Source organism: Poromitra crassiceps (genome assembly GCF_964638095.1).
Source record: "Poromitra crassiceps genome assembly, chromosome: 10".
Lineage (NCBI taxonomy): Eukaryota > Metazoa > Chordata > Actinopteri > Beryciformes > Melamphaidae > Poromitra > Poromitra crassiceps.
Window position 1 is genome coordinate 42,882,726 of NC_139631.1, and position 13,048 is coordinate 42,895,773.

Here is a 13,048-nt window from a genome sequence, read left to right on the forward strand (position 1 = left end):
ATAGAAATTCCGACGGAACCTTAAGGCAACACGTGAGAGCGCGTTACGTCATTCCGTCACTCTACCTGAAACGTCAACAAACGGGAGCAGCCAAAAATGTGGCTACACTTTCCCAAGATAGACTCAGACAACACTGGTTGCAACATTTGTGATGTGAATTGCAAAGCTGGCCAGGGAAACACCTCAAACTTGAGGAAGCATGGTCAAACACAAGATATATTTACAGTAGCTAAATGCTGAAGACTGTAACGTATTAGATAGGCTGAGGGTGAATGAAGCAGGCACCTAACGTTAGCAGCACCTCCTCAGCTGTAACGTTGAGAGAGGCATCAACTTCTACAACATCAGGTAACGTTATTTAATTAGCTAGCGTTAGCTGGATAAGTTGTTTCACTGCCGTTGTGGTTGTTAGATAACGGGGCTTTTCACTGTCTTCACAACGACTGCAAAACAGAGATCGTTAACGTTAACGCTAACGCTATAACGTTGCTGCAGTAATTGTCAAGGGTTCAGAACGTATTTCCTCAGCCTGTATAGTAGCTATCAACATGAAATAAAAAGCATTTGACAGCTTAAACCCGTGGCTTTTTATTTGGAAGGGTTACATTTGCCGTAATCTTTATTAACATGTCTTAAAATGCATTAGAATCTTTTTATTTTTTGGGGTTAAAGATTTTTAAGATTTTTTTTAATGAACATTAGAGCAAATATAATACGAAAAGCCAAAGGGTTAAGCTCTCAAATGCTTTTTATTTTTATGTTTCTATGTACTACAGAGCCTGAGATATGAAGGCTTTAGTGAATACCGACCGCTCTCTCTGAGAAGTTTGGACCGTTTTCTGTGAGAAATACAAAGCTCAACCTAACATTAACGTTAGCGGCTAATTTAACAGCGTTTTGTGTGTGTGTGTGTGTGTGATCACACTAGCCTGTTGGTGTGTGAGAGAGAAAGAGAGAGTGAGTATGTGTGAGAGAGAAAGAGTGTGTGTGTCATGCAGCTGTAAGGTAAATGAAGGATGTAAACTAGCTAGTAAGCCATTCATTCATATTATTTAACGGTTGCTGTACACTGGAAGAACTCAAACGTCAGGTTGAAAAGATGAATGGTGCCACTGCCAGTTCTATGCAATTTAAAAATCAAAATGTTGTTTTTTCTAAGAAAGAAACTAATGTAGTTGTTTATTTGAAGAGATTTATCTTATTTTTTGGTGTATATTTACGATAAGCCTTTGAAAACACAAAAAAGGGTTCTTATCCGATTACTCGATTAATCGATGGATTATTCGGTAGAATACTCGATTACTAAAAGAATCGATAGTTGCAGCTCTACTACCACAGCAAGCCTATCTCACCACCATGTAACACCTACTACCACAGCAAGCCTATCTCACCACCATGTAACACCTACTACCACAGCAAGCCTATCTCACCACCATGTAACACCTACTACCACAGCAAGCCTATCTCACCACCATGTAACACCTACTACCACAGCAAGCCTATCTCACCACCATGTAACACCTACTACCACAGCAAGCCTATCTCACCACCATGTAACACCTACTACCACAGCAAGCCTATCTCACCACCATGTAACACCTACTACCACAGCAAGCCTATCTCACCACCATGTAACACCTACTACCACAGCAAGCCTATCTCACCACCATGTAACACCTACTACCACAGCAAGCCTATCTCACCACCATGTAACACCTACTACCACAGCAAGCCTATCTCACCACCATGTAACACCTACTACCACAGCAAGCCTATCTCACCACCATGTAACACCTACTACCACAGCAAGCCTATCTCACCACCATGTAACACCTACTACCACAGCAAGCCTATCTCACCACCATGTAACACCTACTACCACAGCAAGCCTATCTCACCACCATGTAACACCTACTACCACAGCAAGCCTATCTCACCACCATGTAACACCTACTACCACAGCAAGCCTATCTCACCACCATGTAACACCTACTACCACAGCAAGCCTATCTCACCACCATGTAACACCTACTACCACAGCAAGCCTATCTCACCACCATGTAACACCTACTACCACAGCAAGCCTATCTCACCACCATGTAACACCTACTACCACAGCAAGCCTATCTCACCACCATGTAACACCTACTACCACAGCAAGCCTATCTCACCACCATGTAACACCTACTACCACAGCAAGCCTATCTCACCACCATGTAACACCTACTACCACAGCAAGCCTATCTCACCACCACCATGTAACACCTACTACCACAGCAAGCCTATCTCACCACCATGTAACACCTACTACCACAGCAAGCCTATCTCACCACCATGTAACACCTACTACCACAGCAAGCCTATCTCACCACCATGTAACACCTACTACCACAGCAAGCCTATCTCACCACCATGTAACACCTACTACCACAGCAAGCCTATCTCACCACCATGTAACACCTACTACCACAGCAAGCCTATCTCACCACCACCATGTAACACCTACTACCACAGCAAGCCTATCTCACCACCATGTAACACCTACTACCACAGCAAGCCTATCTCACCACCATGTAACACCTACTACCACAGCAAGCCTATCTCACCACCATGTAACACCTACTACCACAGCAAGCCTATCTCACCACCATGTAACACCTACTACCACAGCAAGCCTATCTCACCACCATGTAACACCTACTACCACAGCAAGCCTATCTCACCACCATGTAACACCTACTACCACAGCAAGCCTATCTCACCACCATGTAACACCTACTACCACAGCAAGCCTATCTCACCACCATGTAACACCTACTACCACAGCAAGCCTATCTCACCACCATGTAACACCTACTACCACAGCAAGCCTATCTCACCACCATGTAACACCTACTACCACAGCAAGCCTATCTCACCACCATGTAACACCTACTACCACAGCAAGCCTATCTCACCACCATGTAACACCTACTACCACAGCAAGCCTATCTCACCACCATGTAACACCTACTACCACAGCAAGCCTATCTCACCACCATGTAACACCTACTACCACAGCAAGCCTATCTCACCACCATGTAACACCTACTACCACAGCAAGCCTATCTCACCACCATGTAACACCTACTACCACAGCAAGCCTATCTCACCACCATGTAACACCTACTACCACAGCAAGCCTATCTCACCACCATGTAACACCTACTACCACAGCAAGCCTATCTCACCACCACCATGTAACACCTACTACCACAGCAAGCCTATCTCACCACCATGTAACACCTACTACCACAGCAAGCCTATCTCACCACCATGTAACACCTACTACCACAGCAAGCCTATCTCACCACCATGTAACACCTACTACCACAGCAAGCCTATCTCACCACCATGTAACACCTACTACCACAGCAAGCCTATCTCACCACCATGTAACACCTACTACCACAGCAAGCCTATCTCACCACCATGTAACACCTACTACCACAGCAAGCCTATCTCACCACCATGTAACACCTACTACCACAGCAAGCCTATCTCACCACCATGTAACACCTACTACCACAGCAAGCCTATCTCACCACCATGTAACACCTACTACCACAGCAAGCCTATCTCACCACCATGTAACACCTACTACCACAGCAAGCCTATCTCACCACCATGTAACACCTACTACCACAGCAAGCCTATCTCACCACCATGTAACACCTACTACCACAGCAAGCCTATCTCACCACCATGTAACACCTACTACCACAGCAAGCCTATCTCACCACCATGTAACACCTACTACCACAGCAAGCCTATCTCACCACCATGTAACACCTACTACCACAGCAAGCCTATCTCACCACCATGTAACACCTACTACCACAGCAAGCCTATCTCACCACCATGTAACACCTACTACCACAGCAAGCCTATCTCACCACCATGTAACACCTACTACCACAGCAAGCCTATCTCACCACCATGTAACACCTACTACCACAGCAAGCCTATCTCACCACCATGTAACACCTACTACCACAGCAAGCCTATCTCACCACCATGTAACACCTACTACCACAGCAAGCCTATCTCACCACCATGTAACACCTACTACCACAGCAAGCCTATCTCACCACCATGTAACACCTACTACCACAGCAAGCCTATCTCACCACCATGTAACACCTACTACCACAGCAAGCCTATCTCACCACCATGTAACACCTACTACCACAGCAAGCCTATCTCACCACCATGTAACACCTACTACCACAGCAAGCCTATCTCACCACCATGTAACACCTACTACCACAGCAAGCCTATCTCACCACCATGTAACACCTACTACCACAGCAAGCCTATCTCACCACCATGTAACACCTACTACCACAGCAAGCCTATCTCACCACCATGTAACACCTACTACCACAGCAAGCCTATCTCACCACCATGTAACACCTACTACCACAGCAAGCCTATCTCACCACCATGTAACACCTACTACCACAGCAAGCCTATCTCACCACCATGTAACACCTACTACCACAGCAAGCCTATCTCACCACCATGTAACACCTACTACCACAGCAAGCCTATCTCACCACCATGTAACACCTACTACCACAGCAAGCCTATCTCACCACCATGTAACACCTACTACCACAGCAAGCCTATCTCACCACCATGTAACACCTACTACCACAGCAAGCCTATCTCACCACCATGTAACACCTACTACCACAGCAAGCCTATCTCACCACCATGTAACACCTACTACCACAGCAAGCCTATCTCACCACCATGTAACACCTACTACCACAGCAAGCCTATCTCACCACCATGTAACACCTACTACCACAGCAAGCCTATCTCACCACCATGTAACACCTACTACCACAGCAAGCCTATCTCACCACCATGTAACACCTACTACCACAGCAAGCCTATCTCACCACCATGTAACACCTACTACCACAGCAAGCCTATCTCACCACCATGTAACACCTACTACCACAGCAAGCCTATCTCACCACCATGTAACACCTACTACCACAGCAAGCCTATCGACTATTCCCAAAAGTAGTCAACGGGTCAGTGGTCACGGTGTCGACTGGTCAGTGGTCACGGTCGCGAGATGCATCATATTTTCTTCACCCAATAAAATTGATCAATTCTCGTCAAAAAGCCGGTCTCAAAAGCAGCCAGTAAATGGTTAACTAATGTAGGCGGGACCAACCTGGCGGTACGTGAAATAGCAGACTCCTGATTGGCTCTGAGTGAGAGGCTGTTTACAAATGTGCCGCTAAACTCCAGCAACGTGTCTGTTCTGGGACTTGACTCTGACTTGTACTTTGATGACTTGAAAAGGTTTCTAAAGTGTTGACTTGAGATCTTGTGTTTGTGTGAATGACTCAGATTGAAAGTGATGAGATTTGTTCCAGCAGACGACTGAATTTAAATTCTGCTTTCTGATGGAATGATCCATACAATAAACCAGCTTCTTGTGCGTCATGTGACTTTTGTTTACAAATCCTGGTTGGCTTGTGATCAGGGCCCAAAATTAACAGTCGACAAGCACCAAATGTGACTAGATTTTACGTTTTGGCGAGTGACGCTCGGAAGGCTGTCCGGCACGTGGCGAGTCCCAAAACAGTCATGTAGATTAAAACTACCGACTGTGTTTTGGTTTTACGGCAGACAGTCGCTTTCTGGCAGCCCCCAAGCTCTCCTTTCGCTGCAGTTTAAGCCTCATTTTCAGCATTGTTTGCACCTGCTTGGAATCAGAGCCTCTCCTCTCAAGAGCCTCTGTGGCTGCGCCAGTAGCCATGTCAGAGCAGACCAGCACGAGGATGAAGATACTGTTCAGGACTGGGCATGCCGCCATTGGCAAGAAGGCAAGACCCTTTACTGCAGTGATACAGAGCATGTGGCCCGCGCGGGCGCCCCCTGTGTGGCCCGTGATGGAATTGCACAGACACAAAAAAAAATGTTTTACAGTGCACCTGAACGCAACATGCAAGATACCCGCTGAATAAGTGTCCAAATATTCATGTCATTTCTGGCCAATACTCCACTTCTGTTATATCATTTCAGTCTGGAATATGGAATATCTTTCAATAATCTATGATTTAGTTGCTAAATGGTCAAATACCACCGTCTGCAGCTCGCCCAGAACTCGGCTGCTGCGTGGCCTCGCCTGCTCTATTGGCGCGTGCGGGTGTGTGTGGCTCACAAAATTTTATTACCCTTAAATTTACATTCGCACAGGTGTGTGTGTGCGCCCCTTAAGTTTACATCCATCAGTCTTATGACACCACTGATGACATCATCAGTGTCTTATGACATCACTGATGACATCATCAGTGATGTCACAATGCACAATTGTTCAAGTGACATCACTTATGGCATCAGTGATTTATGACATTACTGATGATGTCATCAGTGGGAGAAAGTTTTTAATGGAGAGAACAGAGAAACATTGCCCATTATGCTCCCTTTTATAATAGGATATGGATATAAGCGTATGTGAGTCAAAAAGTTAATTTCGGACCCTGCTTGTGATTGGTCAGTTTGAACATGAACGAACAAAGGTTCAAATGATGGTCTATCAACAGCTTCAGTAGGGTCACTTACTCCCCGAGTCCTTCCAAATGTGCTGGATCCTGCAGCCCACGATGTTCCTCCTGGGCGGAGACAGAGTCTTACTGGGTCCAACACTGGTCCTCTGCTTCCTGGAGCAGAGAAGAAGAGAAGAGCCAGACTCAGATCACATTCAGGTCAGAGGAGGTTTATCCTCTACTGACTGGTAGGGTTGAGTATCTTTTGGATTTTAACGCTTCTGATTCAGATTCTGCTTTTTTGTGTGTGCGCCTGTTCTCCCATTTTTCCCCCAATCGTACTTGGCCAATCCCCCCGCTTCTTTTCACCTGACATCAAGGAGTTTCACTGGCAGGACGTAGCACGTGGGAGGATCACGCTATTCCCCCCCTGAACAGACCGACCAGAGAAATCGCTAGGTCGTTTTGAAAATTTTGAAACCGGTTCGATATTCCCCAAAAAAACGTATCAAACCGGTATATCGAATTTGACACACAAAATTATTATTATTATTATTATTTTTTTAGTGTAGCCCATAAATGACTGTAATGCGACTGCAGTTGGTGGCGATAATGCACCTCTAAGCTGGTATGCTGCCAACCAGCACTAACACTGAATAAAAATAAGCAGAACCATTTAACTGTAACAACACACTGTTTTTATTTCTCATAACTATTCAGCTTAACTTTTCTTCAAACATCAACATAATAAACAAAATAAGACTTTTGCCTACTAGTGCAACTTGAGAAGAGGCTAATACGAAAAATTGTGCAATCAGAATTAGAGATGTCACGATATTTCCTCCGACGAAATTGCGCGATATCAAAGTCCCACGAAATTGCGCGATATCAAAACGTGACGATATCGTGGAGATGAAAAACTATATCCGGAGAAAAATAACCTCTGAACATGCTGCACTGACGGGCCGGCACTGATCTGTATTCTCTCTCTATCTTTTTCATGACTTTGCTTGAAATGGGGACTAAACCGACGCTCATTAAATAACCGACAAGATTAAATGCGCTATTTATAGACTAATGCATTGCTAGCGAAGTTTGCGCAACACTTATTCACGTTTCGCCGTGCGGTTATCCCCATGCGGACCGCATGTTTCAGTGGATGACAGCAGCGCACTGGCTGTGTGTCTGCCGCCTGCACTGGCAGAGGCACGGACGGACACTCTGACAGGGAGACCCCGCTGGTCCGTGGCAGGCGAGATGTCTCCCCTCATCTCTAAAGACTAGACCTACAGTAGTCTGGAATTAACTAGTTCGTGCCATTGTTTCCACGGGCACAACATGTCGGGTAAAGCTGCGTTCACACCGACCTATTAAAGTTTTTCACTGGCATCGAGTTTACATACAAAGTCAATGCAAACGAGCGATTGAGCGTATATCCGCCCGGGAGAAAAATCGCTGGGCGTCCGAGCGACAGAGACAGAGCGAAAGGGAGAAAATACGCTCGTCGCCCCAGATGAAATATCCCAACTCGAGCGAAATTACGCTGGCATCAGTCGCTCGCTGTTCAACGCTGATTGGCTGCCGTGTGAGAGCGAGTCAAGGATCACACTGGCTTGCAACAAACCGCTGGTTTATTGTGTGGCAACAAACCACATTGACAGGCTGACAGCTGACATGAAGTGAAGTCTGTACTACCGGTATGCGATATATTTTTTGGGATGATGGCGAAGGCATAACCCGCCCCTCTCTGCCTCTGATTGGCCTAGCGTCAAACTTCCATCCAAACACATTCACTTGGCTATCCTGCATTACATCTCTTTATACACTGTGGTCAGACCATCAGACTCAGACAGACAGCAGTTACGCTTGCTAGTTCCCTGTAAATAACTAACTGGGGGGCACGGTGGCTCAGTGGTAGAGCTGTCGCCTCGCAGTCAGAGGGTCCTGAGTTCGATTCTCGCCTGGGACACTGTGGGCGCTGTGGTTGTGTTCCCCCCCATATCTTCAGTGCCTACTGCCCAGGTGGGGTATCTCGTCGTAAGGGCCTTTCTGTCTGTGTGGAGTTTGCATGTTCTCCCCGTGCTCCCCCAGGGGGGTTCCTCCGTATATAACCCCCCCCCCCCCCATTAAAAACATGCAGAAGATCAGATCGTCATCGTCATCCGACCAGTGACGACAACATCCGAAGTCGGTCCCCGGGCGCTGTACGAGAAAGCGACCACTGCTCCTGGCCTGCCCCCCGGAGGAAAGGACAAAGCCAGGATGGGTTAAATGCAGAGGACAAATTTCACCGGCCACCGTCAGCATGTGTGTGTTGTGGCCTTCCGTGCATGTGTTGATTGTAATCGTGTGACAATAAAGACGGGCTTGTCCGTCTGAAATCGTGTTTTTTTTTTTTAAATAACCCTGTTTTATATCACCCTTGATCAATTCTGTCTATAGGCTACATACGATGCTACATACGGGCACTGCCAAGAGTAGCGACAGCGTCATAAACCATAGACTATATTAAAAACATAAACACACTGGCGTGTTTCATGCAGGCTAGCAAGCGTAACTGCTGTCTGTCTGTCTGACCCACTGAGTCTGACGGTCTGACCACAGACTGTAGAAAGAGATGTAATGCAGGATAGCCAAGTGAATGTGTAGCCAAGGGGCGGGTTATGCCTTCGCATAGCCTTCGCCATCATCCAAAAAAAAATATCGCTACCGGTATGGAGCTCGCATTAGGAGCACGATGATAGGCTTAGCTTGTAAACATCTACGGTGGCTCGTAGTGGACAAACATCATGACATTGCGTAACGTTATAGCCCCCACATGTCCGTCAATTCGTGTGCCCGTTGATGAGCGATTTAAACAGAGCGACAGAGCGATTCCAAACGGTTGAATCAAGCGACAGAGCGAAAAAAATAAATATCTCGGTGTGAACACAGCTTAAGCAGTTAATAGTATAGCCTACAAATTAATATCGCTCTGAATGCGTCTAATGTGCGCATAATAGGCTATCTGTCATTAGGGGATGCAGCTCTGTAAGCCCCCGAAACAATTTCTAATTGTACGTTACGATTACCATGTCTAATTGTACGAGTAACGTTAACTTGATACGTTTCAATCGTCAATTAACGCTCCGCAGCGCTCAACATACAGTGCAGTCAGAGAATTCATTGAAGAGGAATCATCCTCCTTAAGAGGATGACAATTACATATGAAGATAGTAGCCTACACAATACACAGCTCGTTGCCTGCATCAGTTATTTAAGATATAGATTGTATAGTTTATTTTTCTTTTAGGCCTACCATGCAACAAACGTTTAGTCTGTGACAGTGTGACACATTATATTGCAATATAAGCCAATTATCTTCCATGTTGTTTTCTAGTTATTATAACAATTTCCAGCAACAGCATTCGTTTTGCATTTTGTGTATTTCAAATAAGACTATTTTTCCAGTCATATATTTTCATTATTCAAGTTTTGTAAAAAATTTATAAATATCGTATCATATCGTTATCATGAACCCAATATCGTGTATCGTATCGTATCGTGAACTGAGGGTATCGTGACACCCCTAATCAGAATGGATTGGCACTATACGTAAGGGATAATGGATTGTGAGCCGGTGATTACTGTGGAAATAATGACCGACAGGTGATTGATTGAGCCCGACGCGCAGCGGAGGGCTCAATCATTCACCTGAAGGTCATTATTTCCAGTAATCACTGGCTCACTATACATTATCCCGCTTAGAACACGGCCTACAACTAAATCATTCAATAATCTGACAAAAATAATTATTCAAATAGATTTTTTAATAGCGTTTTCAACGACAAAGTGGTTTCATTCATAATTGGCACACAAGACACCACAGCTGCAACTGGTTGGCCTAATTAGTAGCGTTTGCTGACAAAAAGCTCTTATCAACTGATTAATCCAGGTGTGGCAGAGCAGCGGTCGGTTGTCGAGAAATAATGACCGGTGAATCTTGTTGATTGACCAATCAGAATCGAGTATTCAAGAGAGCCGTGTTCTAATATACTATATACTATACTATATATAAAAAAAATAAGAATGTAAAATTCGTTTTTTTCCGGTTCGCACGTGATCAAACCGGTTTGAGCTCGTACACCGAACCGGTACAACCGGAAATCGACCCATGCCTAATGCCACCGGCTTCCCACCCACAGACACGGCCAATTGTGTCCGTAGGAACGTCTGACCAAGCTGGAGGTACCGCTGCCGGGAATCGAACCCCGGTCTCCACAGTGGGAGGCGAGTGCTTTTACATCGACACTACCCAGTCCCAAACACCCCTCCATTCTGCTTCTTAACCACTTTCAATTAGGATCCTTTGAGGGGCGGGGCCAAAACAGGTCACATGCTTATTTCACAGATATATCTTTTTTACTTTACACAAGTCATACCGGTGACACCGTATAAATAAAGGTTAAAAAAAATAAGCTATCCTCACGGTCCAGTCAGACAGCCCCTCCTCTCTGCTGTGTAACTTTCGCCTCCTGGAGACAATCTTTCTCAAAAGAGACCGATCATTTTGAAGCAGACAGACACAGATTTCCTCATGTGCTCTGTCCATGAGACCCTACATGCTGCTCTTCCTAAGTTAAGACGATGTTCAAAGTCAGAAACACAAGACATCATTTGATGAAGTGTTACGTTCCTAAAACACAATCATTGTTTTGTTTTTCAGATGAAATTAATGACATAACTAATCATGTTTTGAGAAGAATGAGTGAATATTTCGCTATGATGGCAGATGTTTCTTACAACAATTTATTCTTGAGCCGATAATCCAGGAACATTCAGTTCAGTGCTTCAGTCCGTCACATTCAACTTACTTGTGTGGATTCTTCTTCTTCATCATGTTTGCGGAGACGCCTGAATGCCCTGAAGACAGAGAGATGGACATGTTTACATCTTCAACTAATAATATATGAAGACAGAGAGATGGACATGTTTACATCTTCAACTAATAATATATGAAGACAGAGAGATGGACATGTTTACATCTTCAACTAATAATATATGAAGACAGAGAGATGGACATGTTTACATCTTCAACTAATAATATATGAAGACAGAGAGATGGACATGTTTACATCTTCAACTAATAATATATGAAGACAGAGAGATGGACATGTTTACATCTTCAACTAATAATATATGAAGACAGAGAGATGGACATGTTTACATCTTCAACTAATAATATATGAAGACAGAGAGATGGACATGTTTACATCTTCAACTAATAATATATGAAGACAGAGAGATGGACATGTTTACATCTTCAACTAATAATATATGAAGACAGAGAGATGGACATGTTTACATCTTCAACTAATAATATATGAAGACAGAGAGATGGACATGTTTACATCTTCAACTAATAATATATGAAGACAGAGAGATGGACATGTTTACATCTTCAACTAATAATATATGAAGACAGAGAGATGGACATGTTTACATCTTCAACTAATAATATATGCAGAACTTGTTCATAATATATAGTGCTACTGCTTTTCAAGAACTCAGAGACGCTTTACACTATTCACCTTATTCTTTGCCCATACAAGGACGCTTCTGCATGATGTCATTTTGTAATCGTCTTTCCGGTTTTAGACACGGAAGTAGATTACGCCTACCGTAGTCATTTTTAGACTTGCCAAAAAACTGTTTTCAAGCTAAAAAAACTAACTGTTTTAAAGTTTTAATATTTGTCGGGTGAGAACGTAACATATATGTGACCAGTTTATCAGAATAACGCCTATTTGGAAATATTTAACGAGCAGCGAGGACTGGGAGCGCTGGCTGTGCTGACACCGGTCGGACTAGCTTATCTGTCAAACCCTACTCTACTGCTTTTTTTTTTTTTCCAGATTTTTTTTTTTTTATAATATTTTTTATCCCCCATTAGTGCTAATTTTAATTTATTTATCCTGGTTGCTGCTCCACCCTCTGCCGATCTGGGGAGAGCCGAAACTAGCTCCATGCTTCCTCCGAGACATGGGCAGTAGCCGGCCACTTCTCTTCACCTGACAGGGGAAGCTTCACCGGTAGGACATAGCACGTGGGAGGATCACGCTATTCCAACCAGTTCCCCTCCCTCCGAACAGGCGCCCCTAACGACCAGAGGAGGAACCACATTAGCAACCAGGATATTGCATGTTTTTGGTGTAGGGTTCCTATATGAAGGAAACCAGAGGCACGGGGAGAACATGCAAACTCCACACAGAAAGGCCGCAATATTTTTTTTCCCATGACGCCGAAGGCTAGGCAAAGGCATGACCCGCCCCTCTCTGCCTCCGATTGGCTGACTGTACTCGGCTGCTCTCGCCTTCTTTCCAGGCGAGCCAGAAGTATCTCAAACGATCCTAAATATACTTTTACAGATATTAGCGGAGATGAGATACTTCATTATATTGAACGTTACAATTTTTGTATGTAATGAGCAGGATTTTGTAGTTGAACTATAGCTG

At 44.5% G+C, this 13,048-nt stretch overlaps 1 protein-coding gene across 2 annotated transcripts in view; it reads right to left on the reverse strand.

The window, feature by feature from the left end:
* The window catches only part of LOC310784133 (spindlin-1-like), a 52,181-nt gene that overhangs the window by 20,174 nt on the left and 18,959 nt on the right, over nucleotides 1-13,048 (reverse strand). For both annotated transcript variants that reach the window (XM_083645121.1, XM_083645120.1), the window contains exons 3-4: nucleotides 11,408-11,456; nucleotides 6,631-6,728 (exon numbers count right to left, since the gene is read on the reverse strand). In XM_083645121.1, coding sequence (XP_083501247.1) covers nucleotides 6,631-6,728; nucleotides 11,408-11,456 — 147 coding nt within the window. The remainder of the gene's footprint in view (nucleotides 1-6,630; nucleotides 6,729-11,407; nucleotides 11,457-13,048) is intronic.